The sequence below is a fragment of the Leptonychotes weddellii genome, chromosome 12, assembly GCF_054177405.1.
Source record: "Leptonychotes weddellii isolate Sample4059 chromosome 12, ASM5417740v2, whole genome shotgun sequence".
Taxonomy (NCBI): domain Eukaryota; kingdom Metazoa; phylum Chordata; class Mammalia; order Carnivora; family Phocidae; genus Leptonychotes; species Leptonychotes weddellii.
In genome coordinates this window covers 5,998,896-6,025,442 of record NC_138380.1, presented here as the reverse complement: position 1 = coordinate 6,025,442, position 26,547 = coordinate 5,998,896, and the positions used below count along the sequence as shown (strand labels likewise).

Sequence of the window (26,547 nt, the reverse complement as noted above, 5' to 3'; positions counted from 1 at the left end):
GTTCACCTAACGGGACCCCAGGGAGGCCAGGGGTGGAACTGCCTTAGAAGGCAAGAGGAGCAGGACTCCGTATGCTGTCAGCTCCGATGTCTCTTTAAAAAGGGAAAGTTATGGGTACAGATAAGGCCAGCGCCGATCCATTTCCTTCCCTTCCCAGAGGTTGGAGATCCCACCTATGTCCTGGCGCATTTCCTACCGTGCATCAGTCAACAGTGCATACCACTGGTTTGGGTATTTTCAATGTTTATGTGAATGATGTAATTCACTCCATATCAGGTTGCAGCTTGCTTTTTTTTTTTTTTTTAAGCATCATTGTTTTTGAGAGATAGTCCTGTTTAAACAAGAATATCTGGTTCATTCATGTTAACCACCATATAGTATTTCATTGAATAAATAAACTCCAGTTTACTTCCCCTTCCCCAGGGGAATGAAAACAAACCTGCTGGTAGGAACATCTGCATTCATGTCTGATTGCCCATATTTGAGTTTCTCTCGGAGAGACCCCAAGACACAGAAGAGTGGGTGACAGGGGCGCCTTCCTCTTCCCTACGTTCACCAAATCGCTCACCAGTGAGATGGTGCCCAGCGACACTCCCACCAGCCGTGCCTGGGGTCCTGTTTCCACAGCCTTGCCAACACTTACTGATAATGGACTTGGAACCTTGTCCACACAATGAGTTTGCAATGATAGTTCATTATTTTACTTTGTGTTGATATTTGTATTTCCCTGATTATTAAGAGAATGGAACATCTTTTCACATTTACTAGACATTTGGTTTCTCCCTCTTGAAATTTTCTCTCCAAAACCTTTGCCAATGTTTCTCTTGTGAGGTCTTTTTCTTATTGGTTTATAGGTGTTTTTTTTTTTTAAGATTTTATTTATTTATTTGACAGAAAGAGACACAGCAAGAGAGGGAACACAAGCAGGGGGAGTGGGAGAGGGAGAAGCAGGCTTCCTGCTGAGCAGGGAGCCTGATGTGGGGCTTGAACCCAGGACCCTGGGATCATGACCTGAGCTGAAGGCAGACGCTTAACGACTGAGCCACCCAGGTGCCCTGGTTTATAGGTGTTTTTGAAAAACATATTGTGGATATGACCCCTGTCACCAAACTTAATGTGCTTACTGATAGGATTGCATTTTCATCTACCGTTTTGCTAAGTTGTTTTCTTTGTGTTCCAAGTCTTCGATAATTTCTTTCTCTTTCTTTGCCTGCATTTGGATAGAGTATTTGTTTTTTAGTAATTCTATTTTCACTGTACACTTATAAGTTACACCTCATTTTTAATGGTTGCCCTAAGTTTTAAAATATACAGCTTTAATTTTTAATAGCCTATTTCACGTGAGTTACACCCCCTCAGTACGGTGCTTTAATCTAATAGCAGGTTACTCGCCATCCTTTGTGTTATTGGTAGCATACATTTTATGTTTCCAAATGTTATCAGCAGGAAGCGTGAGTCCTCTAACTTTGCTCCTCTTTTTCAAGATTGTTTTGGGCCATTCGGGATGCCTTGAACTTCCCTTTGAATTTTAGGGCCAGCTTGTGAATTTCTGCAACTAAGCCAGCTAGAATTTTGATGGGGCCCAGAAATCAACTAATCAGCTAATATCCCATGGAGAAGCATCCAGATGAATGAATATATGATCATTCTTTTTCAGACGAATGTAAGATGAGAAATTCAGTATTTTTTTTTTTTAAAGATTTTATTTATTTATTTGACAGAGAGAGACAGTGAGAGAGGGAACACAAGCAGGTGGAGTGGGAGAGGGAGAAGCAGGCTTCCCATGGAGCAGGGAGTCCGATGTGGGGCTCGATCCCAGGACCCTGGGATCATGACCTGAGCCGAAGGCAGACGCTTAACGACTGAGCCACCCAGGCGCCCGAGAAATTCAGTATTAATTTTAGATTTTCTTGTTACCAAAATAAAAGACTTCAACCACCGAAGAGTTACTTACCTGATTTGAATTTATTTTTCTTTGTCTTCTAGAGTATGTGAAAAGGGAAAAATAAAAATGTGCCTTCCATTTGACATGTTTAACATGAAGCTACTTTTATAACTGTATATCCTCTCAGTATATTCCCCCCTCAAGATTACTAGTTGCATATTTGATATATTAATATTAAATATTCTGTAGTCAGCTGAAATTTTTTGCTATAAACTTTTTACAATAGGAATTGTTCCAAAAACCAGACATGTATTTTTTTTTTAAAGATTTTATTTATTTATTTGACAGAGAGAGACACAGCGAGAGAGGGAACACAAGCAGGGGGAGTGGGAGAGGGAGAAGCAGGCTCCCCGCAGAGCAGGGAGCCCGATGCGGGACTTGATCCCAGGACCGTGGGATCATGACCTGAGCCGAAGGCAGTCGCTTAACCAACTGAGCCACCCAGGCGCCCCAGACATGTATTTTTTAAAAAAGATTTTATTTATTTGACAGAGAGATAGAGCCAGAGAGCACAAGTGGGGGGAATGGCAGAGGGAGAGGGAGAAGCAGGCTCCCCGATGAGCAGAGAGCCTGATGTGGGGTTCGATGCAGGGCTCGATCCCAGGACCCCGAGATCATGACGAGCCAAAGGCAGATGCTTAACCCACTGAGCCACCCAGGCAACCCCAAAAACCAAACACATAAAGCAGTGTTAAAATGAGAGCTGGGGCGCCTGGCTGGCTCAGTTTGTAGAGCGTGCAACTCTTTTTTTTTCCCCTTCAGATTTATTTATTTATTTGAGAGAGCAAGAGAGAGGGAGAGAGAGAGCATGCACTTGCATGTGTGCAGTGCGGGTGGGGGGTGAGCAGAGAGAGGGAGAGAGAATCTGAAGCAGACTCCCTGCTCAGCGTGGAGCCCTATGTAGGGCTGGATCCCACAACTGGAAGATCATGACCTGAGCCGAAACCAAGAGTGGGTCCCTTAACTGACTGAGTCACCCAGGCAGCCCAGAGCATGCAACTCTTGATTTTGGGGTTGTGAGCTCGAACCCCATGTTCAGTGTAGAGATTACTTAAAAATAAAATCTTTTTTTTTAAAATGTGATCAAAAGGTATTTTTTTTTTCTTAAATGGTTCTTCTCTTTTACAAACATCTTGTATATTGTTTTATTATTTCTAACTTATTATGCTGTGACTATAAAAAGGGGTCTGAATAAAATTGGTATTTGGAATTTGTTGTAATTTGTTTTGTAGCCAGTTTTTGTAAATATTTCATGTATTTGAACATAAAATCTCTAATTGTTTGGATAAAATTAGTTAAATATGCTCTTCAAATATTCTAGATTTTTACTAATTTTTGTTTATCAAATAGAGGTATATAGAAATCCCCTTTTGTGATTTTTTTCAAAATTTTCCTCATAATTCTGTCACTTTTTGCTGTATATGTTATGAGTCCATGCTGTTAGGTCTACTGTACCTTTACAGTGATCCTTTTTATCCTAGTAATGCTTCTTGCATTAAAGTCGGCTTTGTCTAAAGGTATTTACTAGTCCATTTCCTTTTGATGAGTGTTTGCTAGTATAGCTTTTCTCCCCCAACTCTTTACTTTGCACCGTGTTGTACTTTTAAGTTTTAGGCACGTCTCTTGTAAACAGCATGTGACAAGATGTCAAGTGTCATTTTGTCCATGTCTGGGGATCGAGGCTAAGGCCCAGAGCTGAGGACCAAAGGCGTAAGCTGGGACCAAAGGCCCCACAATTTACTTCCATGTGGCCAGAAGGAGTTGGGACAGTCACTCACCTGCGGAGCTTCACCAGGAAGCGTGCCCTCAGAGCTGACACCTCCTCCCCAAGCACACATACAAAGAGGACTAGAGAGAAGGCGGTTCTTGGCCATCCTCCCCTTTCCACGTGAGATCATTCAGTGTCCTCTGTGGAGCCCAGGACTTCGCTCATTGTCCTTTCCAGGCTCCCTCTTCTGTCATAGGGAAGAAGAGAAGCACTTGCTACGTATCCCCTGAAGTCTGTGAGCATGCTGGTACATGGAAGCAGATGGCTTTTAAAAGTTTTTGTTTTTTGTTTTTTTTTAAAGATTTTATTTACTTGACAGAGAGAGAGAGAGAGCAAGTGCACACAAGCAGGGGGAGTGGGAGAGGGAGAAGCAGGCTCCCTGCAGAGCAGAGAGCCTGACGTGGGACTTGATCCCGGGACTCTGGGATCATGACTTGAGCTGAAGGCAGACGCTTAACGACTGAGCCACCCAGGCACCACCCCCCGCCACAGGTGGCTTTTAATGTAGAGATTTCTGAAGGCTTAAAGACATCACAGGGAAAAGGAGGGGCTACTCCCACCCTGCTCGAACCCTCAAACCCCAGTGGTGCAATAAGACCCAAGCAGTTTCCTTGCCCTCTTATATAGGAGCACAGCAGGTCGGGGGCGGGGGACCCCTGGGGTGCTCATATGCCACAGGCCAAATAATGGGTTGCTACTCCTGGGAAGAGTTAGAGGCAGACATTTCTTGATAGCCCTCAGGAAATGCTTCTCCATGTCCGAGGAATTCAGGGTAAAGCTGAGTACTACCCCAAGACAACCTCACATCCCCCCTTCGTGGAACCCACTGTACCAGAGGGGCCCCACAGTCCCAGGTGGCGCCAAGCTGAACGAAGTCTCTATGGCAACACACATGAGCACATCCTCCTTCATGTCCTTTTGGAATTCTCCACGCTTTGGCCAAAAGTGAGGCTTTGTGAAGTCCTAAGTTGGAGTCTGGGTGAAGGAAGTGTGGGAAGACCGGAGAGGGAAAGGAGGAAGGGTTTGAGGAGCAGACCCTGTGCTCGCCCCACCCCAAGCTGCTGGGGCCCCAGACAGATCTAGCCCGAACTGGAGTGGAGAGGACACAAGGTCCGACTGAGTTTGCCACTGAAGTTCAAGTATGGTTCAGACTGAGGCTGGAATGAGACTTTTCTGGTGAGGGAAAGTGATGAAAGATTTTGGAATTTTGACAACATGTCATCATGGTACAGAATAGCCAGCAAGAGGAGGGTTGACATAATGTGATTATGGGGCAGTCTTGGAGAAAGGAAAATTTATGCCCCAAGGAATATTTCTCACTAAAACTTTAATGCATAGAGCTTGATCTTTGTTTAGTTTTATAATCTGACAATGCGTCTTTTGACCAAAGAGCTTATTTTCTAGTCATAGTGAATAGCAAGAACTATTTGGTTTTTTTTCTGTCACCTTATTTTGTGATCTTTATTTACCATAACTTTGCTCGTTCCCCCCTTTTCCCACCTTCTATTAGATGAATTGAGTTTTCCTAATTCACCTTTCCTCCCTCTGCTAGGAGCCTCTCCTATTCTTTTAGAGGCTATGATGAACATTTAAGTTTGTATGATTGACTTACAAATATGTATGATTGCCCTTGCCTGGAAATTACAAAGACCGTAGGATGCTTTCACTGACATCATGCTCCATCCTTCTTACCCACTGTCTAGTGTCATAGATACTTTGTTTTGTATCTCCCAAATTTATCTTTATTATTGTCTTATGAAGTCCACATATGTTAATATTCACCCATATTTACTATTTTTTTCCCCTCCTGATTCTCCTTATGATTCCTCCTCCTCTGTACTGGGTTCAAGTTTCTTCTTCCCAAAGACAGTCCTCAGCAGTTTTTCAGCGAGGGTCTATAACTGGTTCATTCTCAGTCTTTATCTTCTGACAAACGTCTTTATTTGGCGTTGCTCGTGTGTGATAATCGAGCAGGGTACAAAAGCTAGGTTGACAGTATTCCCTCTCACCACTTTGCAGGTGTTAGCTCATTGTCTTCTGACTCTGTTGTTATCCTAGAAGAGCCTATGGTCTTCTCTGACATCTTTTCCTTTCATGTCAATCTCTTTCTCTGGCTGCTTTTAAGATTTTCCTTTTGTTTTTGGTGGTCTTAGTTTCACCACGATGTTTCTAAGTGTGGCTATACCTTTAGGCGTCTTGAATTTGAGGATTTATGTCTTCCATCAAGTCTTGAAGATTGTCAGCCATTCTTTTAAAAATGTATTTCCTCCTTGGGGTGCCTGGGTGGCTCAGTTGGTTAAGCGACTGCCTTCGGCTCGGGTCATGATCCTGGAGTCCCGGGATCGAGTCCCGCATCGGGCTCCCTGCTCGGCAGGGAGTCTGCTTCTCCCTCTGACCCTCCTCCCTCTCATTCTCTCTGTCTCAAATAAATAAATAAAATCTTTTAAAAAAATGTATTTCCTCCTAATTTCTTAATTATCTCTTTCCAGATGAGAAAATCTGATTAGATAGGTGTATGGTAGGTGTTTTTGTCTATGCTCTTAAACATATCATATATCTCCATCCGTGATTTTCTCTTTCATTTTGGGTATTTTTCTCATCTGTAGCTCATTTCCCTAATTCTTTTCAGCTGTGTCCAGGTAAGTTGTTTAACCAGTCCGTTTAATTTTTTAATCTCAGTGACTATTTTAGTTCCAGAAATTTTGTTGTTTTTTCAAATGTCACTTTCTTTCTAACAGTATCTTGATTTTTCTTCAGGTCCGATTTGTTTCTATTTGCCAGGCTTTTCCCATGCTGTTTCTTCTACTTTCTGCCCTCTGTTAGCTTTATGCCTTATAAAACTATTCCTGTTACATTCTATTTTGGATGATCTGTACATGAATTCAAGTTCTTGGATTTTGATCCTGCTGTTTATTGTATTCTCCCTAATGGCGGACTATGTCCTTGTGGGTTTTGCAATTTGCGATTGTGAGCTTATATTGAGCCGGGCTCGTGGTCTGGATTGTGGGATAGTTCCTCCTGGTTGGGGGTTTCCTTCAGCCAGAAACCTCAAGTGCTCTCATTGGCCCATTGGCCTCAGTTTTTGTCAGTTGATCAGCCCTGTGGGTAATGTAAATTTGAATCCCAGCCTCCATGACATACAAGCTGTACTTTTAGATTCTTAAGGAATATATCACCCTGCCCACTGCCATCACCCAAAGCCCAGCCTGAGGCATAAGCTTTTTGTCATTTGTGACTGCCATGGCGTTCTGCCACTCAGATCTTCCAGAATTTACCGTTCAGCTACAAGGAGTGCAGTTAGCTGACAGCTGTAGTTACTAACGCCTTCAGGAAATGCCTTGGCTTTCAAGCTAAGTTCACGTCGTTCTCGGGCAGCCCCAGCCAGTGAGGGAGCAGGTGGGGTCCAAGGGCCTGGGCATTTCTGCTCAACACAGGACTCCTCTAACAGGAATTATTTGCTCTAGAATCCTTTGGTTGGCTCAAACTCTGTCAGAACCACAGTATGTTCTGTTCCTGCTGCCCAAACCTGCTTGCACTCCTCTTCCTGTTCATGGATGTTAGGTCTGTGTCCTGGTCTGAGACTTTGCCTGCAAAATCCTGCTTCCTCCTGCCTTTACCTTTTATAGCATTATTCTCCAGTAAATGTCCTGCACTTCAAACCGTGACTTGGCCTCTGCTTCCTGAGGACTCAACCAGCATATCATCTTTTAGTGTTGGGGTGCATTTTTTCTGAACCATGTATTTTCTGAAGACGAGATCTTCAAGGGACTTTCTCTGGAGGAGGCGTCAGCTCCAACTCTGACCTTCACAAGCCCAAGGCCTATATACCCTTCTCTTATATACCCACCCTCTTAGATGCAGCAGCTGTTCACCTGCTTATAATGTGGGTGTTGTTTTGTCTTCATTTCTGGTACACTAGGATTTCCCTTTATTCCTTTCTAAGCTCTGTATTTAAAATTATATTTATTATATCCCATCTGGAATTTCTAGATGTTTATATCAGGTTATACAACCCACAATATTTGCATTTATTCCTTTTTGCCCTATTTTTAAAGACAGATTATTTGAGTATATATGTTTAATGTCTAAATTGCGCTTTTAATGTGTTTAAATAACCATGTATAAATTGCACAACACTCGGGGTTAAAAGGAGCTTGATGATTACGTCACATCAGGAACTTTGTTTATAGCTGTCTGGGAATGAAGGCTGCCTCAGGATTTGGGTAAGTGTACTGCCTCATCTTTATACACACACCTTTATACACATTTCCAGGAACACATTATATACAAATTAGGGGGGAACCTAATATGAAGACAGAAGGAACCCGAGCAAGGGTCTATGAGAAACAGGGGAGACATCAGTGCCACCTGCAGAGACCAGGGACAGCTGGGTGATGCTGAGCCATGACCTGAGGGGTAAGGAGTGTACCAGGTGCACGGGGGAGCTGGGGGGCGGGGCACTGCTGCAGCGGGAACAGCATGTGCAGAGACATGGAACAGCATGGTGCTCAGCAAGACAGGCAGTTCAGTTTAGGCAGGAGATGAAAATAGGGAGGAGCCACCTCATGAGGGGTCAGCTATGCAGGCCTAAAATTTGGATTTTCAGCAGTAGGTGACGGGAGTCATTGAAGGACTTTAAGCCAGAGAGTGAGAGTGCTCCGATTTCCCAGTAAGGAAGGTCACCCTGGGTCAGTATGAGGGATGGCAGGATGGGCTGGGAGTTACACCCTTGAGGTCCAGGAGGACTCTGACAAGCCTTCAATGATGTGGAATAAGACTGACGAACGACAGAGAAAAGGAGAGAGAGAAGGTTACAGGAACCTCAGAGGAGGAGGGGTATCTTCCCGAGAATGGAGATGAAATCGAGTAATATTTAAAGGAGCCAGCACAACCCTCACAGGTCTTGATGCTGTTGAAGTGGTTACGGCACAGTTGAAGAATGGTGAAGGTAAAGAAAGATGTCAGGAGGAGGCGGGCATAAGATGGGTACCTTTCTATGGGCAGCAGAGGGTGGCTGATGAGCATGATGAACCTCAAATGTTCTCACTTAAGCACATTATTTTGGTGCCAGAACATAGGAGCATCCACGGAGGATTTGGCCTGGCCTCAGACAGGAGATGAGGATTGCCCTGGGAGTTGGAACATGTAGTAAGCCAAACATGGTCCCCGCAAAGATGTCCACATCCTAATCCCTAGAATCTGTGACTATGGTGCCTTACATGGGGCACCTGGGTGGCTGGTTAAGCATCTGCCTTCGGCTTAGGTCATGATCCCAGGGGTCCTGGGATCGAGCCCTGCATCCGGCTCCCTGCTCATTGGGGAGGCTGCTTCTCCCTCTGCCCGGCCCGCCCCCCCTTGTACTCGCTCTCTCTTGCACACGCACTGTCTGAAATAAACAAAATCTTAAAAAAAAAAAAGATGGTACCTCACATGGCAAAAGGGACTTTGCAGGTGTGATTAAATTAGGATCTTCAGATGAAGTGGTTATTCAGGATTATCTGGGTGGGCCCAGGGTTGTGCAAGATTCCGAGAGGGAGGCAGGAGAGTCAAAGTCAGAAAATGATGTGATGATAGAAGCAGAGGTTGGAGTGACTCCCATGGAAGATGAGGGCCACGAACCAAGAGACGCAGGTGGCTGCTACAAGTGGGAAACAGCAAGGCAATGGATTCTCCTCTGGACTCCCGGAGGAACGCAGCCCTGCTGACACCTAGATTTTAGCTCCCTAAGATTCATTTTGGACTTCTGACTTCTAGAAGCATAAGACAAATCTGTACTGGTTTAAGCCACCAAGTTTGTGGTCATAGCAGCAAGAGGACACTAACCGAGAAGGGACCACTGTGCTTTGGCCTAAGCAGGCTGCTTCGGGGCAGCAGTGGGCCCCCAGCCCAAGGCGCTCGCCTGGTCGCCCTAACTGCTGATCAGGTGCCCCTTGTGGAAGTTGATACTGAGCTCCAGCCCCCGCCCCCCCAACCCTGTCCTCCCCACGTTCTGTTTTTTTTTTTAAAGATTTTATTTATTTAACAGAGAGAGAAACAGCGAGAGCAGGAACACAGCAGGGGGAGTGGGAGAGGGAGAAGCAGGCTTCCCGCCGAGCAGGGAGCCCGATGTGGGACTCGATCCTAGGACCCTGGGATCATGACCTGAGCCGAAGGCAGACGCTTAACGACTGAGCCACCCAGGCGCCCCCACGTTCTCTGTTTTGAGAGTGCACCCAAGCCAGAGCCTTGGGAGTCGGCCACTGAGTGAACCACTCTGGCTGGGGGCTTTGGCATGATACCTGGGCTTCCCGCACGCAGGACGTGTGGCAGGAGAGCGTGTGGGAACGGCCAAGGGCGGCGCTGGGCTGGAGGCATGGTGAGCTGGGCAGACACCAGAAGGGTCCCTTGCCGATTGCCCAGGACTGGAAACATGGCCAGTGGGGGAGCGGGGAGGTAGGCAAGCAGCGCGTGAGAGAGTCAGGGCTGCCCGTCACGAGTGACGCCATCATCACGATGGGCCTGGCTGAGACCCACCTCTGCTCTTTCTCCATGTCCCACTCCCGTGCCCTTGGGGCAATTTTACGCAGATTTTATTTTACATTTTCATTTTCTTAAAAAGACAAAGATCCAAATGTGAAAGAGACGGAACACACGAGAGAAAACATTAACAATCGTTAACTCTGGTTGATGGGAACGTGGGTGTGAGCCCGGCTCAGACACCACGGGCGGACTTCACTCCCGGCCCGGGAAAACCACCACCCCAGGCATGATTAGATCTTTCCTCGCCCCTGCCCAGCCAAGATGCGAGGAGAGAACATCCAGCACCCGCTGTTTTCTGATATTCTGCCCTTTTCCTCCCAGACCTATCTTCACGTACATCACATCAGATTACATAAAGCCAAATTACACAAGCCATGATTACATTCTGAAGCCCGGCGACGGGATGCGCTACGGTTTTCCCTCCACGGTGTCAAAGTTCTCTGGATTCTTCCACTCCTAGCTCTCAGGGTCGGTGGCCTCCCTGGGTCTGAGGTGACCAAGCGCAGGCGGAGGGCGGAGGGCGGAGGGCGTGAGGAAACTGGCCACAAAGCCCGCGAGCAAGAGGGGTTTGGAGGCCTCGGTGCCGAAGCATGGGTCTAAGAATGGAACCGACCAAAGCGCCTTGGTGCTGGTTAGGTTTTATTTTAACAGGATGTTTCCTCTTCGTTTGTTTTTCAAAATATCAGTTATATCAATATTAGAAGTGTAAACAGGTACAAAATATACAGTACATAGAAACAATTTTCTTAACTAGTCTATTGCCTAATAAAAGTACGCATGAGGGAGCTGACTGAACGGAGGCCAGGGTCTCTTGCTCCTCAGGGGAAACAAGTGACCCATTTGGGGGAAGGGAACCAGTCCAGTGGCTGTTCCAACAAAACGGGATGGACACTCGTGTGGGAGGGACAGCAGTGTGGTAGAATCAAGAAAGCTGGGCCACTTCTAATTCTACCTGTGAGATGTCAGACGGGGAATGAACAAGCGCTCGGCCCTTGCCCAGCCTCTCAGACCTGCCACCGGGCGCCCCCCGGGGTGCGGGTGGGGGTGGTGAGCACGCACACCGGAGGGGCGGGCGCTCAGCTACATCTTGACGCCTGACGACTTTGCTCCGGCAGATGCACCAATCTTAAGAGGGCAAAGACGAAAACCTTCCCTCCCCCAAAACTGATGCTCCAGGAGGATGAGCCGTGTCTAATCAGAGGCCCCTCCTCGACTGCGGGCACGGCAGCTTGCACTCACCGAGCGAGGCTGGGATGTGTCCCCCTTGAGGAATTTACTTCCTCATCTCTAACAAGAGAGCATACTGGTCCTGCATGCTTCACAAGGTCACAGTAATCAAATGAGATGCGAAGTGAAGGCATTTTGACAATGAAGAAACACCACATAGAGAGAAAAGGAAAGAGAGGCATTTCGCTGGAGTGGAAAGCGGCCCCACTCCGGGGTGGGCAGGCCAGGCTTTGTTCCTGGCTCTGCTGGGATGTGACATCAAAGGGTTCCACTTGCCCGCCTCAGCTGCCTCACCTCTGCAGCCTTAACGCTGGGTTTTCAGATGACTCTCTGTTTATAAGGCTCTGAGTCACCTAACAGGGTGACACCACCCAAACCCCTTTCGATAGGGGTGACAGATGGCCCATAATAGGCCAGCCCGTTTGGGGGCCTTTTCAGATGGAGGAGAGCTGGGAAATGGGACTGGCTGCTGGTGGGCAAGTCCTTCTCCCAGCCGACACGAGGTGGGGGGGGGTTTCCACCTTGTAGAGCAGGTGGTGATGGGACGAGCTTGCAGCCCTGCCCCGCCCCAGGCTGAGCACAGCTTTGGGGGGGGGGGTCTCAACTCCCCCCAACTCTGTGCCACCACCAGCCCATCCCTAGACATCAGTGGGGCCTGTGTCCCCAGCCGGCCAACTCCGGGCACACACATCGTCAGACTTGGTAAGGACACAGTCCACACAAACACGCTCCGGAAACCAAAAGTATACTATAAAGTTTAAACTGGTGCTACGACTATTTTCCAGCTTTTTTCGTCAAGAATTAAAAAAAAAAAAAGTTTTCATAATTAAATTACTTAAAATTCTATGCTGCTCAGTTTCACAATCAGAGAGTTCTACTTTGTTTAGAGGTGGAAGCCGGATAGTTTCTCTTTTTCCAGGGATCAGTTCAGCAACTTGGAAATCGGCTTCCCCCAGGCTCCGTTCCGGCCTCCGCTTTCACCACCACCCCGACGTCTGCAAGTGGGACTTCGGCCACGAGCGGCCTGCGGGGGCGAGGGGGCCGGGCGCCCCGCCCCGGCCCGCCCGGGCGGGGGGGGTGGGGGCGCCTCACAGGTCCGCGCCATCGCTGGGTCCCAGGACGCTCAGGCCACAAGTCCAGTCGGTCACAAGGTCTGTGGAGGCCAAGGGTCCTTTAGAGGCCGGGCTCTTGAAGGGGTCCGGGGGGCCGGCCGGGAGGGGCGGGAGGGGCTGGCCGCGGGCCGGGCCCTTGGCCCCCGCCGCGTGGTTGCGCTGGTGCTTGCGCAGGTGGTCCTTGCGGATGAAGCTCTTGCCACAGACGGTGCAGGTGAAGGGCCGCACGCCCGTGTGGGTTCGGTAGTGGTCGATGAGCTTGGAGCGCTCGGTGAAGCGCTTCTCGCACTCGGTGCAGGGGAAGGGCCGCTCGCCCGTGTGCAGCATGCGGTGGCGGATGAGGTGGGCCGGCCGCGTGAAGCAGCGCCCGCACTCCCCGCACCGCAGCGCGCTGCCGTCCCGCGCCCCGCCGCCCGCCGCCGCCGCCGCCGCCGCGCCCCCCGGCGCCCCCTCGGGCAGCCCGCAGCTGCGCTGGTGCGCGCTCAGGCTGACCTGCAGCTGGAAGCTCTTCCCGCACGTGGCGCAGGTGAAGGGCCGCCCTCCGGGAGGGGCTGCGGGGTGCTTCTTCAGGCCTGGCTTGTGGCCGAAGCCTTTTGTCCGGCCCGGGTATTTACAGGGGTCACTGAAGGGTCTCGGGGCCTGGGTGGGGTCCAGCACGGCCTCTCCGTTGTCAGGGGAGGTGTAGGGCACACCCTCGGGCCCAGTCCTCGGGTTCAGGCCCACAGGGGGTTTACACCTGAAATTCCAGCCCCACCGGACCCCCCCAAAGAGCCAGTCCCCGGGGGGGGTCTCCTCCTGGGCCACGGCCGGGCTGAGCTCACCCATGTCCCGCTCAGGCCGGGCAGGCTCTCTCAGCCCCAGCACGGGGTCCTGGCTGGGGAAGGAGCTGCCCTGGTTCTCCCAGGCTCCTTCCTGGACAGGACTAGGGAAAAACCTTGTGGCCTGGCCTGGTCCAAACAGGGTCCCATGAGCCTCTAGGTCAGTAGGATGCACGGGTGTGGCCACCACCTCCTCTTCCTGGACTTCTGTTTTTATCACAATTTTTACATCTGCTGAGAAAGACAGAAAGACCCCGTATCATTCTGTCCCGGTACCTGCTTAGAGAAGGAAGGCCTGATACTTTCATCGGGCTATTCAGCTCCCCGACCACCGCTGAGCCCTACTCTCCCCGCCTCAGGATCGGGCTCAGCAGGGCATCCTCCCCGCGGGCCTGGGGCTGCCTCAGCCTGTGGGTGAGGCCCTTCACAGGTAAAGCCAACGTATCCGCTCACCACGTTCCGTGTTCACGCTGGCTCTCAGGACTAATCATGCGTTTATCCTGAAGCTGACCACTGGTGGCCAAGTAGCCAAGGGGCAGAAGCCCAGTGCTGGGCTCCGGCCGATCTATCATTGTACTGTGCTCCCCCCGCCGGCCCCCCCAGGCCAGCTGTGGGGCTTCAGGTAGCTCTCTGACCAACAGCTCCTCTATGAATACCCTATTTCATAGGGTTGTATGTCACGTCTGAAAGCACTTAGCACGCTATTTGGAAGGCAGCAAGCATTCAGTAAATGGGGCCAGCTAGCTAATGATAAAAATATTAGTGAAATAGTACAAATGTTTTTGATTTTATATAAACGCACTTGAATCTCACATCCTGAAGTTTTAGATCAGGGACGCAGGCTTTTAGCACATTTTGGGGGGGATAAAATATGATAGAAATGATTAAAGTAACAGACAACTGGCCTTCAAAACCGAAGTGAAAAGAATGCCAGTACATAAATTCGGTAGTTGTTCTTCCCGATTCTGGCCTTCAGACACCTGTCTTTGGTAGCGCTGATACCTAAGAAGCGGTTCTGGTTTGCTTTTGGTTTTTCAATGCCAGCCAGGAGCCAGGATTGCTGAGCCTGGGCAGGAGGTACATCCTCTCAATGGATCAGCTTACCAGGGTTGACTGGTTCAGACCGTATGAGAAAGGGACAGCCGGAAACATTCTCAAGAAAGGCTGTCCAAGTGTAAGAATTTGGAAGGAGATAAAGGACAGACCGTACAGAGTCCGAACATCACAGACACCTAACGGCCTCTTGGCCGAAAGGTCAGGGCCGTTCACTGGTAAAAGTGAGGACCCTGGGCTGAGGCAGCCTCCCAGGAAGATGCGACCCTTTCCCGTCCTCTGCCACCCCATACCTTCTGTGGAGGCCGCTGTGTTGAGCTTCAGTGTCCCGTCTGAGCATGCTGAAGAAGGATGGTGGGGAGGGAGGTCCGCCTGCCAGGAAGTGGGTGGGAGAGTGGTTGAAAAGTTGGAGTGGACGCCTGCAATGAAGAGAGATCAGAGCCCATGGGTTAGGGGAAGGAAGGGCGCGGAAAGCCTGTGCGAAAGGAAGGACAGGCTAGACCCTAAGACCCCGCCTTTTTTGTGGGAGCGAACAGCCCCGCCTCTCCCGCACCCAGTTCTCTTTTGCTCCTTCTCTGAGGCACCAGGAAGCTCAAATGTTATTTATTTCATACAGTCCTCTTGAATGGGAGGCATCTGGCAATTTAAATGCCCGTGGTGGGGGCAGGAACAGGAGTGCAGCTGACGAAGGTCAGGCAGAGAGATGCCAAGACAAGAGCATCATCCAACCCACGGTGGGGCCTGCAAAATATCATTTGGGACAGCCCCCTGCCTTCAGGTGGGGAAACTTCTCCATGAGTCAGGAGCCCACAGCTCCCACAGTGCTTCCAGAAGCTCCTTCCCTGCACCCTACCCTTAGTCCCTGCATCTCGTTCCTGGTGTCTGCTCCGGTTGTGGCCACTCACCAGAGGCAGCATCTGTAGAGACGTCTCCTGCTCCGGAGTCCAGCTGGCTGAGGCCCCACGGCTCCTCCCCGATATCTGGCTGTCCGGCTGCCCATGCCTCTACCCCCAGAGCCTGCTGCTCCTGGAGCTGGAGCTCGCCCTCCTGCTTGATCTGCATTAAGAGGTCAGGGGCAGGAACTGGGGGCCCCGAGCCTAAGAAAGGGAAAGGGCATGAACATAGAGCATCAGGGCCCCTCGGGCCTGGGGCGGACACACATCCAACCAAGGACGTGGACACAGGGGCTTACAGGGGTCAAAAAGCAAGAGAACCTGGTGGGAATGGAAGGCCAGAGCGGAGGGGACGGCAGGGCCTTCTGGGCAAAGCATGAGGTCACATGGTATTGAGCATAGGGTAGGATGGGAAGGCATTCTCAGGGCGACCTCTGGCCCACGCAGAAGACTGAGCTGCTCTGGGCAAGTCCTGCCCTCACTTTTAACGCAGAAATGCTATATAAAAAGTCACTTGAAATATCCCCCAAAACCTTACTCCCCCACCTGTATATAAGGGAGCATAAAAGAAAGATTCCAGATACAAGAATCAAACAGCAAATGCAAAGTCAATCAAGAGTTCGAACAGGAGCCAAGCAACCCAGTGAGTCGCTGGAACAGGAGACAGGCCTTAGGGACTGGGCTTTGATGCCCAAGCGAGGCTAAGAGCCCTGCTGAGCTGTCTGAGCCATGAGGCTCCGTCCTAGTGAGCTGGGGACTAGAAAAATTCCATTCACCTGAAGGCACTACCAGGAAGCTGCCACCTGTCTAGGGCCATGGGTGGGATAGCCACCCTAAGAAAGTGGAATTTCCCCACGCCCACACTGAATTCATACCACCCACACGGTGCAGAGACCAGAAGCTGAGAAATCCACAGAAACATTGGCTGACCACCCCCCCCCACCGCAACCCATGAGGCCCCCCAGCACAGGCAAATGCAAACCTGCCCCCCAGGGACACCCCCACAACTCAGGTCCCTATGAAAAAACTAAACTTACAACCAGAAGAGGAGCCAAACAACACGAGAGTTGTGGCCGAACTGACTCCTAAGAACTACAGAAAAAAGAACAAGCCGAAGGGTGCGGGGACCTAAGTACCACCCTGGGAGTTGATGCACCGCGGCCTGTGCCCAAGGCTGTCCCCTGCCAGGTCACATGACAGAGTGGCCTGAAAGCCTCCAGGCTGAGACCGTGGTGGCCCCGAGGACCAGCAGAGGCGGACAGAGAGTCTCAGGAGGAGAGCATTTTCCACATAGCTTGCAGGCGTTACTGAGCTCACCACTATAGATCACCACCTCAATAAGAAAAGTGGCCCCCTCAGGGGGTCAGAGGTCATGTACTGCAGGATCTGGCCTGCAGAGACGCTGGATACTGGAATACGCCGAATATAAAGTTTAATATATTTGGAAAAGTAAAAAGGGGGAGAGTCTGATAAATCAGAGCCTACCCAAATAGACCAATCAGATTTTGAAAAAAGAAGAAAATATAACTTTGGAATTGTAAAATAAAATCACTGAAATTTAAAAATCCAGTTTATAGGCAAAACAACAGAAAGCAAAGAACCGAGCCGAGGCTGGTGAGCTAACTAGAAGACAGATAAGAAATGATGGACGGAGCTGAAAATATGAAGAGACGTCCACCGTTATGAAGGACAGTACAAAAACATTCCAGAATAAACAAGTAGGGAGAAGGCGGGCAAGGCAATATTCAGAGAGATAATACTGCAAAATTTCCCAAACTGTTAAAAACTACTGATGATTAAAGCTGGATCAAGAGAAAGAAATCCCTGCCTGGACATGCGGAAAGACTGCAGGCCCCCAGAGTCAGAGGCCTGCTTGGCGGAGGACAAGGCAGACCGCCCACCAGGCCACAATGGCGGGACGGTTGGATGGCTTCTCAGCTTTCTCCCTCTCAGCAAAGCATCTTCAAGGGGCTAGGAGAAAATAACATTCACACAAGAATCCATATCCCTCAAATACAGGGATGGAATAAGAGTATTTTCAGACACATAAAAACTCCTATACGAACACAAACTGAGAGTCTGTCACTCACAGACCCACAAAAGACTTCTAAGGGATATGTTTGTAAAGAAAAAAAAAAAAACTCCTAAAGTCACCTCTAAAAGAACAGAAACAGAACATATAACTTCCAAACTAATTAAAAATAATACTAGTTTGAGAGGCGCCTGAGTGGCTCAGTTGGTTAAGTGTCTGCCTTCAGCCCAGGTCATGATCCCAGGACTCTGGGATCGAGTCCAGAGTTGGGGGGGTCCCTGCTTCTCCTCCCTTTGCCCTGACCCCCGTTTGTGCTCTCTCTCTCTCAAATAAATAAATAAAATCTTAAAAGGAAAAAAATAGTTTGAGGAAGAAAGAATCTAAATGAAGAACTCTCAAAGGAAGAGTACTAAAAAAGAAATACAGGGGCGCCTGGGTGGCTCAGGCGTTGAGCGTCTGCCTTTGGCTCAGGTCATGATCCCAGGGTCCTGGGATCGAGCCCCACATCGGGCTCCCTGCTTCGTGGGGAGCCTGCTTCTCCCTCTCCCACTCCCTCTGCTTGTGTTCCCTCTCTCGCTGTGTCTCTCTCTCTGTCAAATAAATAAATAAATAAATAAAAGAAATACAGAAAAGGTGGTCTAAGGTCTGAACACAAGTCAAGATGGTGAGTGAGAATCCAAACATGCTAGCGAACACAATCAGTGTAAGCAGGGTGGACCGGCATTGTCCATTGGAGAAACCGTGTAGGCCATGTAGCTCATTCTAGGTTTTCTTTTTTTTTTTTTTAAAGATTTTTTTTATTTGACAGAGACATAGCAAGGGAGGGAACACAAGCAGGGGGAGAAGGAGAGAAGCAGGCTTCCCACCGAGCAGGGAGCCTGATGCGGGGCGCGATCCCAGGACCCTGGGACTATGACCTGAGCTGAAGGCAGACGCTTAACGACTGAGCCACCCAGGCGCCCCTCATTCTAGGTTTTCTAATAGTTATGTTAAAAAATAAATAAATAAAAAGGAACAGGTGAAATTAATTTTAATAATATATTTTACTTAACCCAATATATCCAAAATTTATGTATTTCATCTTTACATCACTTTTTTTTTAAGTTTTATCTATTTATTTGAGAGTGAGAGAGAAAGAGAGTGCAGGAAATGGGGGGAGACAGAGAAGCAGACTCCCCACTGAGAGGGAGCCTGACACAGGGCTCAATCCTGGGACCCTGGGATCCTGACCTGAGCCAGAGGCAGACGCTTAACCGACTAAGCCACCCAGGTGCCCTTTTACAGCACTTTTTAAGTGACCAACAACCACATGTGCCTAGTGCCCACTGTTCTGGACATTTAAAAGGTAAAGATGATCACACTAAAAAAGAACAAGAAACTGGGGTGCCTGGGTGGCTCAGTCAGTTAAGCGTCTGCCTTCGGCTCAGGTCGTGATCCCAGGGTCCTGGGATCGAGTCCCACATCGGGCTCCCTGCTCAGCAGGGAGTCTGCTTCTCCCTCTGCCTGCTACTCCCCCTGCTTGTGCTCTCTCTTTCTCTCTCTCGCTTTCTCTCTGGCAAATAAATAAATAAAATAAAACAACAGCAACAACAAAAAACCGAACAAGAAACCTAGCTATATGCTGTTTGCAAAAGACGCAATTAAAACAAAAGGATGCAAGAGCAGTGTAAAAGAATAAAAGCCAGAATAAAGACATTTTTAAAAAAGATGTAGTTATACCATATCAGAGGAAATAGATTTTGAAAAGAGAAATATTCATAGAAATAAAAAAAAGGGTCACTGTGCAATGTTACATTGACCAGAAAGAGAAAATAATTCTAAATGTTTAATCTAATACCTTGGCTTCAAAATAATAAAGCAAAACTCCGGGAGAAATAAACAACTCCTAACTTCTCAGCGGGGGGTTTCAACACACCTGTTTCTGTAACTGATAAATCTAGCTGACTCAAGGTTATAGGAAATTCGAGTAACACTATTAACAAACCCGATCAAATGGACGTAGTAGACTCTAAAGACAAGGAAAACACAAGTTTTTCAAGCCACGCAGAACAGTAAGGAAAAATGAACACTTTCTAGACCATAAAATGAACTTTGGTAAATTTTTTTTTTGAAGATTTTATTTATTTATTTGACAGAGAGACACAGCGAGAGAGGGAACACAAGCAGGGGGAGTGGGAGAGGGAGAAGCAGGCTTCCCGCTGAGCAGGGAGCTCGATGTGGAGCTTGATCCCAGAGCCCTGGGATCATGACCTGAGCCGAAGGCAGATGCTTAACGACTGAGCCATCCAGGTGCCCCTGAACTTTGGTAAATTTTAAAAGATTTGTACTTTATACCCTTATTTTCTGACTATAACATTAGGTCAGAAATCAAGAACAGATATCCCCAAACTCCTCATACGTACTAAAATTTAAAAATATGTATGTTTTCTAAATAATCCAAGGCTCTAAGGACAAATGACAATGAAAATGAGAAGATATTTGGAACCCAATGCCAATAAAGATATTATTTATCAAAATGTGTGAGCTGCATTTACAGTGGTACTTAGAGGGTATTTTATGACCTTGTATGTTTATATTACGAAGGAGAAGACAGGTAGAAAATTAAGGGTCAAGTAGTCAGTGCAACTCTACTACTTTAGGGTAGGAAGTCCCCCCTGCTGGGCCACAGTGAAGGAGCCTGTCCCCAGCAGAGCAACAGAGACGGCCTGGCCCCTGGGGGTAGCCAGCTGCCCAAGGGGAGGAGGATGGATGGGCAAGGACTATGCTTGTCCAGTTCTGCTCCCAAACTCTCTGATGATGAGGTATGTTCCTGGTGGGCCCCCTGGAAGGATGCCCAGAGGTAGAGAGAGAGAGGGACGTCACAGAATTGAGCCCCTTCTGCATGAGAACAGGCACTGGGAAAAAGGAGTTCCCTGCCCCTCCAGCACCCCCCCCCGCAGATGTCAGCAACAAACAGAAAAAGTATGTTAAAAAAAAGGCACCACAGAGGTGCCTGGGTGGCTCTGTCGGTTAAGCTTCCAATTCTTGATTTACGTTCAGGTCTTGATCTCAGGGTTGTGAGATGGAACCCTGTGTCAGGCTCTGGGCTGGGAGCGGAGCCTGCTTAAGATTCTCTCTCTCCCTCTGCTCCTCCTCTCCCAGCTCTCAAGCTCTCTCTCTAAAAAAAAAAAAAAAAAAAAGCACCACTGACAATAGCAATTTTTAAAAAAATACAAGGAAAAAATCTAAAAAAAAATAAAAATAAAATACAAAAAATAATACAGGGAACCTAGGAATATATCTAACAACAAATTTGGAGAAAATTCTAAAACTTCATTGAGGCACGTGAGACAGATGAGCTACATGGAGGAGGCTTAGGACATTCCCCAGTAACGTGCCTCAATACCGCAGAGGGGTCCATTCTCTCCAACGTGATTAAGAGAGTGACTGCAACTCCAACCACAATCCCAGCTGGATTTTTCACAGAACTTGTTTTTTTTTTTTTTTTAAGATTTTATTTATTTATTTGAGACAGAGAGAATGAGAGACAGAGAGCACGAGAGGGGGGAGGGTCAGAGGGAGAAGCAGACTCCCTGCCGAGCAGGGAGCCCGATGCGGGACTCGATCCAGGGACTCCAGGATCATGACCTGAGCCGAAGGCAGTCGCTTAACCAACTGAGCCACCCAGGCGCCCCTTCACAGAACTTGTTATAAGGTAATTAGGAAGATGACCCCCAGAGCAAAGGAAAAGATGACCCAAAGCGCTAGTGAGAAAGAACCAGGGTCCCAACCTCCCTCTGCCACTAAGAGCTTGAATGTGAAAGGCAGAACTTTTAAAGCAAACGTGAGATGGTGTACTACCGCCTTGAGGTAGGGGAAATTTCTTAATTGTTTATGACATAAAAAGGACAAATCATAAAGGTAAAATCCAAGCGTATTAAAATCAAAAGCATCTGTTCTTTAAAATATACCATAAATGGAGAAGATATTAGCAATACACCCGCCAGAGAAAAAGATTAATATTCAGAACATAAAAGGAGCTCCTACAAATCAATAAGTAAAGGGAAAACAAAAGAAAAACGGACAAAAGGCATAAAGAGGCATTTCACAGAAGAGCAGACAAGTGGCCTGTACACAGAGGATGTAATGGTCAATCTTGTTAATTGGGAAAATGCACATTTTAAAATAGGAATTTTAAACCGATGCACTCCCTCCAGATGGGCAGAGATGAGGATGGGAGGCGTTCCCAGGGCTGGCGAGGATGAGGGGCCGTGGGCAGCTGGGCACCGTGGGCAGGCCACTTTACAGAGCACTCAGACGTGACCTGGAAAAGCCCAACATGCATCTTTCCTGCAACCCAGCAGCAGTTCCACTCCCGGGTCTACACCTAGAGAAACTTTGACACATGCTTCACAATTTTCACAACAGCATCGTTCCTAAAAGCAGACAAGTTAGGAACAGCGCAAACGCCCATCAACAGAAGGAGTGCACGCACCGTGTCGCCATCGTAAAGCAGAAAACCATGAAAAGGTTGGTGAAAAGGAAAAGGGGAAGCTGTACTGCGTCAGCACTGGACAACTCTCAGAAACAAGGGCCAGTGAGAAAAGCAAGCTAAAGAAGAATATGGATGGTGTGAGCTCATTCCTACAAAGTTCACAGTGTTATTTAGGAATATATATATAAAGAATAAAAATATAAAGAAAAGCAAGGGACTGATCACATCTCCTTCTGAATTTTCTGGTTATCTGTAAAAGGAAGGGAGGGGAATGGGATCAGAGAGGGACCACGGGGCGATGGAAGGTTCTGGGTTGTGATCTATTTCTGATGCTGGGGTATTGAGAATGTGGGGTCGACTCTTACTCTCTAAGGGTTACATGGATTTTGTTCTGTATGTATTTTTTTTTTAAGATTTTTGTTTATCAGAGAGAGAGAGCGAGCACAAGAAGGGGGAGCAGCAGATGGGAGAAGCAGGGTCCCCGCTGAGCAGGGATCCCGATGCAGGACTCGATCCCAGGACCCTGGGACCACAATCCGAGCCGAAGACAGATGCTTAACTGACTGAGCCACCCAGGTGTCCCATGTCTATAAACTTATAATAAGAGTATCATCAAAAGTCTATGGCAAAAACCATCCTTACTGCCCAGACCTTCGAAGCACCTCACAGATAAGGATGCTGGCCATCTCTGGGAGTACTCAACAACATCCTGGCCAAACTGCCAAACAAGAAGAATACAGTTATAACAATTTTAAAAGAAGAGAGAACTTTTATGTTATCTGAGGAAGGCATAACCGTCTACAGAACAAAATCCATGAGAATCTAAACTGACAAGTCAATTACTAGAAATAATAAGGAGGTTGAGCAAAAGGGGTCTTTTACTAAAGAAACTCAACAGCAGAGCTATATACTTGTAATAACTATTTAAAATGTAGTTAATATGAAAATGCCATTCACAATAGAAACAACAATTGGAGAAAACCGTGAAGCCTATTCAGGCCACCCAGAAGCCTTCACTCAGTGAGTCTTCCCACGGGGAGAGCCCCCTCATATTGTGAGGAAGCTTATTCTCCAGAAATAAAATGATAAAGTAAATGCAGTTCCAATCAAAATTCCAGCAGGATTTTCTGAGAACTTGACATAAAGATTCTGAAACTCATGAACAGGGTCTTGAAAAGTTTTTGAAGAGCAAGTAGGGAAGGCTTAGTCTTCTAGATATGAGGGCTTCTTATGAAGCTAAAACAGGGAGTGTTGGCGTAGAGACAAAGACCAAAAAACCAGAATAAAGAGCCCAGAAACCAAGTGCATGCATGGGAACCTGGTTCATGACCAAACTGCATTATAAATCATTGCAGAAAAGACAGAATATTCAGCAGCCTTTGTTGGGAAATCAGATGTCCTTGTGGGGAAAAAAATTTAAATTCTCCCTCGTAACCTACACAAATATTAATTCTCGATAAATTAAAGACTTAAATGTGCAAAGCAAAACTTTAAAAGTTTTATAAGAAGATGGAGAAGAATGTCTTTCTGACCTGCAGTGAGGAAGGGAAGGCTATCCTAAGATAGAAAAAGCAGATCATAAAGGAAAACACTGGTAGGTTTGACTGTACCCAAAATTAAGACTTCTGTACAAGCAAGACAAAGTTAAAAGACCTGCCACAGGCTGGGAGAAGACATTTGTGATGCAAATAACAGATGAAGCATTTGGATCCAGAACCTACAGACAGAAGTCTGAATCAGTAAGAGAGTGAAAAGCAACAGTAGAAAAACAGAAAAAGACAATCCACTGAAGAAACCAAATAAACACGAAAAGGATGCTCCACTTCACTAAGAGTCGGGGAAACGCAAATTAAAACACAATGCCATTTCAACCTCCACCAGATTGGCAAGAAGCTAATGCTGAAGGAGGGCAAGGATGTAAGACAACGGGCACTCGTGGCTGCTGATGGGAGCAGGACCAGCTGCATAACCATGGCAATGGTGGAGGCGCAGACAAGCATGCCCAGCGATGCAGGGGGTCCACCCCAGTCTGTTCCCTGGAGAGGCCGCCGTGCAGGACACAGACAGGGGTAAGACTGCCCACTGCGGCACCACGCAGGAGAGTGAAAAATCAGAAACAGCTGAAGTGCAAATCAACAGACCAGTGGAGAGCAAGCTGGAATGTAGTTGCTTTTGGGATATTAAACATCTGTTAAAATGAATGAACTTGATCTATCTGCATCAACAGAGATAAATCTGAAGTACACGATATTGAGTGATAAATACAATGACATTTATACCATTTCTCAAAACACACAAAACCATATTATATATTGCTTATGGCTACGTATGTATGTAATAGCTTTACATGAAAGTTTTCAAATGCGGATGGAAAGGGTAGACATCCACTTCAGGACAACTGGTTACCCTGGGGAGGAATGAGACTAGGAAATCTAACAAGGAATTGAACACACATAACACAAAAATATTTTAAATTACGTACGCTACATACATTCAACAAATAATTGTTGAATTTCTACTCTGTGCTAGGCAGTTCGAGGTGCCTGGAAAGATCATGTGAACAAAAGAAATAAAAGTGCTTGTCCTCTTGAAATTTACATCCTAATGGGGAGAGCCCGGCCGGCCATATACTAATCTACAAACGTGAAATCTATCAGCTCTCTCTCTGAAATACAGGTAATATCTAGATCTCTATCGATTCTGTAAATGTGAAATATATATGACAATCTAGAAATACACATAATAGATGATGCTCTCTGCTGTAGAACAAACCAAAGCAGGGAAAGGAGACTGGAAATTCTGAGTGGGGACAGGGGCTGCAATTTTAAATACGGTGATGATTTAAATGTTAAATAAGCAGAGTCCTGAAGGAGGTAATGGGTGGAGCCTGGGGAGGACCTGAAGGGCATTCCTGGCAGAGGGTGCTGCAAGTGCCAAGGCTTGAGGCTGGGGCAGCCCAGAGTGTTGGGGGAAGCGGCAGGGAGGATGGTATGGCGGGAACAGAGGGAGTGAGACACAAACAGAAACATGAGCCAGAGTCTCTGAGGCAGTGGGAAGCCAGTAAGTGGATTTGAAGGAAAGGGCGTAGGGCCTACTCTGGGGGATCAGTGCAGGAGGGGGGAGGCTGGTCAGGAGGTGACCGCAGGAGAGGATGGGCTGGGTGGCAGGGTAGAGGAGATGGGGTGTGACAGCCTTCTGGACTAGTCTGAAGGGAGTGCTAGCTACTAGGATCCCTGATGGCCGTGGGCGGGAGAAAGGGCCGGGGCTGAGCCCTGGGTCTCGGCCTGCAACTGGAGGGTGGGTAGCTGGCCACTGCAACAGGGGAGACGTGGGGTGGAGGGACGAGGGGAGGAGGAGCTCCGCTGGGTGTGTGCTTGGCATGAGACGTCTATCCCACCCGAGTGGAGACAGACCAGGCAGCCGGGTGTGAATTCAGGGAGGAGCCAGGCAGAAGGCACACCATGGGAACTGTTGGTACCCAGGTGGCATGCGGAGCCCTCCCAGCCACTGCTGGGATGGCGGAGACTGCCACATAGAGAGGAGGAAGGGCACCCGACACTTAGAGGCCAGAAAGAGCACTGGGAAATAGTAAAGGGAAGGTGTTAAGTAAGGCAGGAGGAAACCAGGAGGGGGAGGCATCCTGTCAAAGCAGTGAATCTGGGAAGAGAGCGATCAATGGTGGCAAATATCACCAATGGTAAGACCAGACCTTTAACGCTATGGGGGCCCCTGTGGCCTTGACAGGAGTGTTGATGGAAGGGCCTCCGGAGCGGAAGAGGAATGGGAGAAAGCAGGCACTGCAGGAGGGCGCTCCTGGGGAGTGGGACACGAGGGCAGAAATGAGGGGGGCCGCTGCAGGGATGTGGGGTCACGAGTGGTTGGTGTCCAAACCGGGCAAATGACAGGGAGGCAGATGTTGATGGGAAGGATGGGGGGGGCGAGTCCTCGCCAAGGTGGCCTGGACTGGATCTAGTGCCCAGAGGAGCAGGCCTTCAGTGGGAGGTGTGACCTCGGCAGCCAACACGGAGAACGGGGCATGGGTGGAACAGACAGGCCGGTGGGGTGGAAGGGCAGTGAGTTCTGTTTCTTTTTTCAGTTAAACAGTATTTGTTCAACATGAAAACCATTCTAAGCTCATGGGCCAAAAAACAGACAGTGGGCAATTTGGCCTACAGGCCAGTTTGCCAACCTCTGAGCAACTGAATGGACCAAGGAGACACCCCCGGGACTGTAGGTGAGACATAGAGGGCTGTGGGCGGGGGGGGGGTGGTCCTCTCCAGCCACGTGCAGCTGCATGGGAGCAGGTGCACGACAGGCAGACAGATTTAACCAGGATTATGTTTCTGCCGGGTGAGCACAATGACTAACAGGGGAGAGGGGGCGAGGGTGACCCTGGACCAGAGCCCCGGCTGGGCAAAGAGGGCACCCAGGACCAGCTGGGCAGTGAAAGGGCTAGATGCTGGGGTCGGGGCACTGGGAAGAGAGATCTGCAAGGACAGGAGGGGCCGAGCTCAAAATAAGATGATGGGAGGGGTGCATCACTGTCAGCAACAGGGAATGACCTCAGAGTGGGTGGTGGAGAGGGAGTGGAGGCTGGGGTGCTCAGAGGGCCGTCTGTGCATGCTGCCCTCGCCAGCCACAATGGTGGGAGCAGAGATGAGGTCTGCAGGAGGCGGCAGGAAGAGGGGAGGCATCTGAGTGAAAGG

At 48.4% G+C, this 26,547-nt stretch overlaps 1 protein-coding gene across 6 annotated transcripts in view; it reads right to left on the bottom strand.

Moving 5' to 3' along the window:
• Positions 1-10,853: 10,853 nt before the first annotated feature.
• ZNF746 (zinc finger protein 746) overlaps positions 10,854-26,547 on the bottom strand; it is a 21,779-nt gene continuing 6,085 nt past the window's right edge. For 4 of the 6 annotated variants that reach the window (XM_081799893.1, XM_081799897.1, XM_081799895.1 and 1 more), the window contains exons 5-7: positions 15,348-15,539; positions 14,736-14,861; positions 10,854-13,623 (exon numbers count right to left, since the gene is read on the bottom strand). In XM_081799893.1, the coding sequence (XP_081656019.1) occupies positions 12,548-13,623; positions 14,736-14,861; positions 15,348-15,539 (1,394 nt within the window). In that variant the 3' untranslated portion in view covers positions 10,854-12,547. The remainder of the gene's footprint in view (positions 13,624-14,735; positions 14,862-15,347; positions 15,540-26,547) is intronic. The other 2 variants (XM_081799894.1, XM_081799898.1) reach the window with 1 other exon arrangement.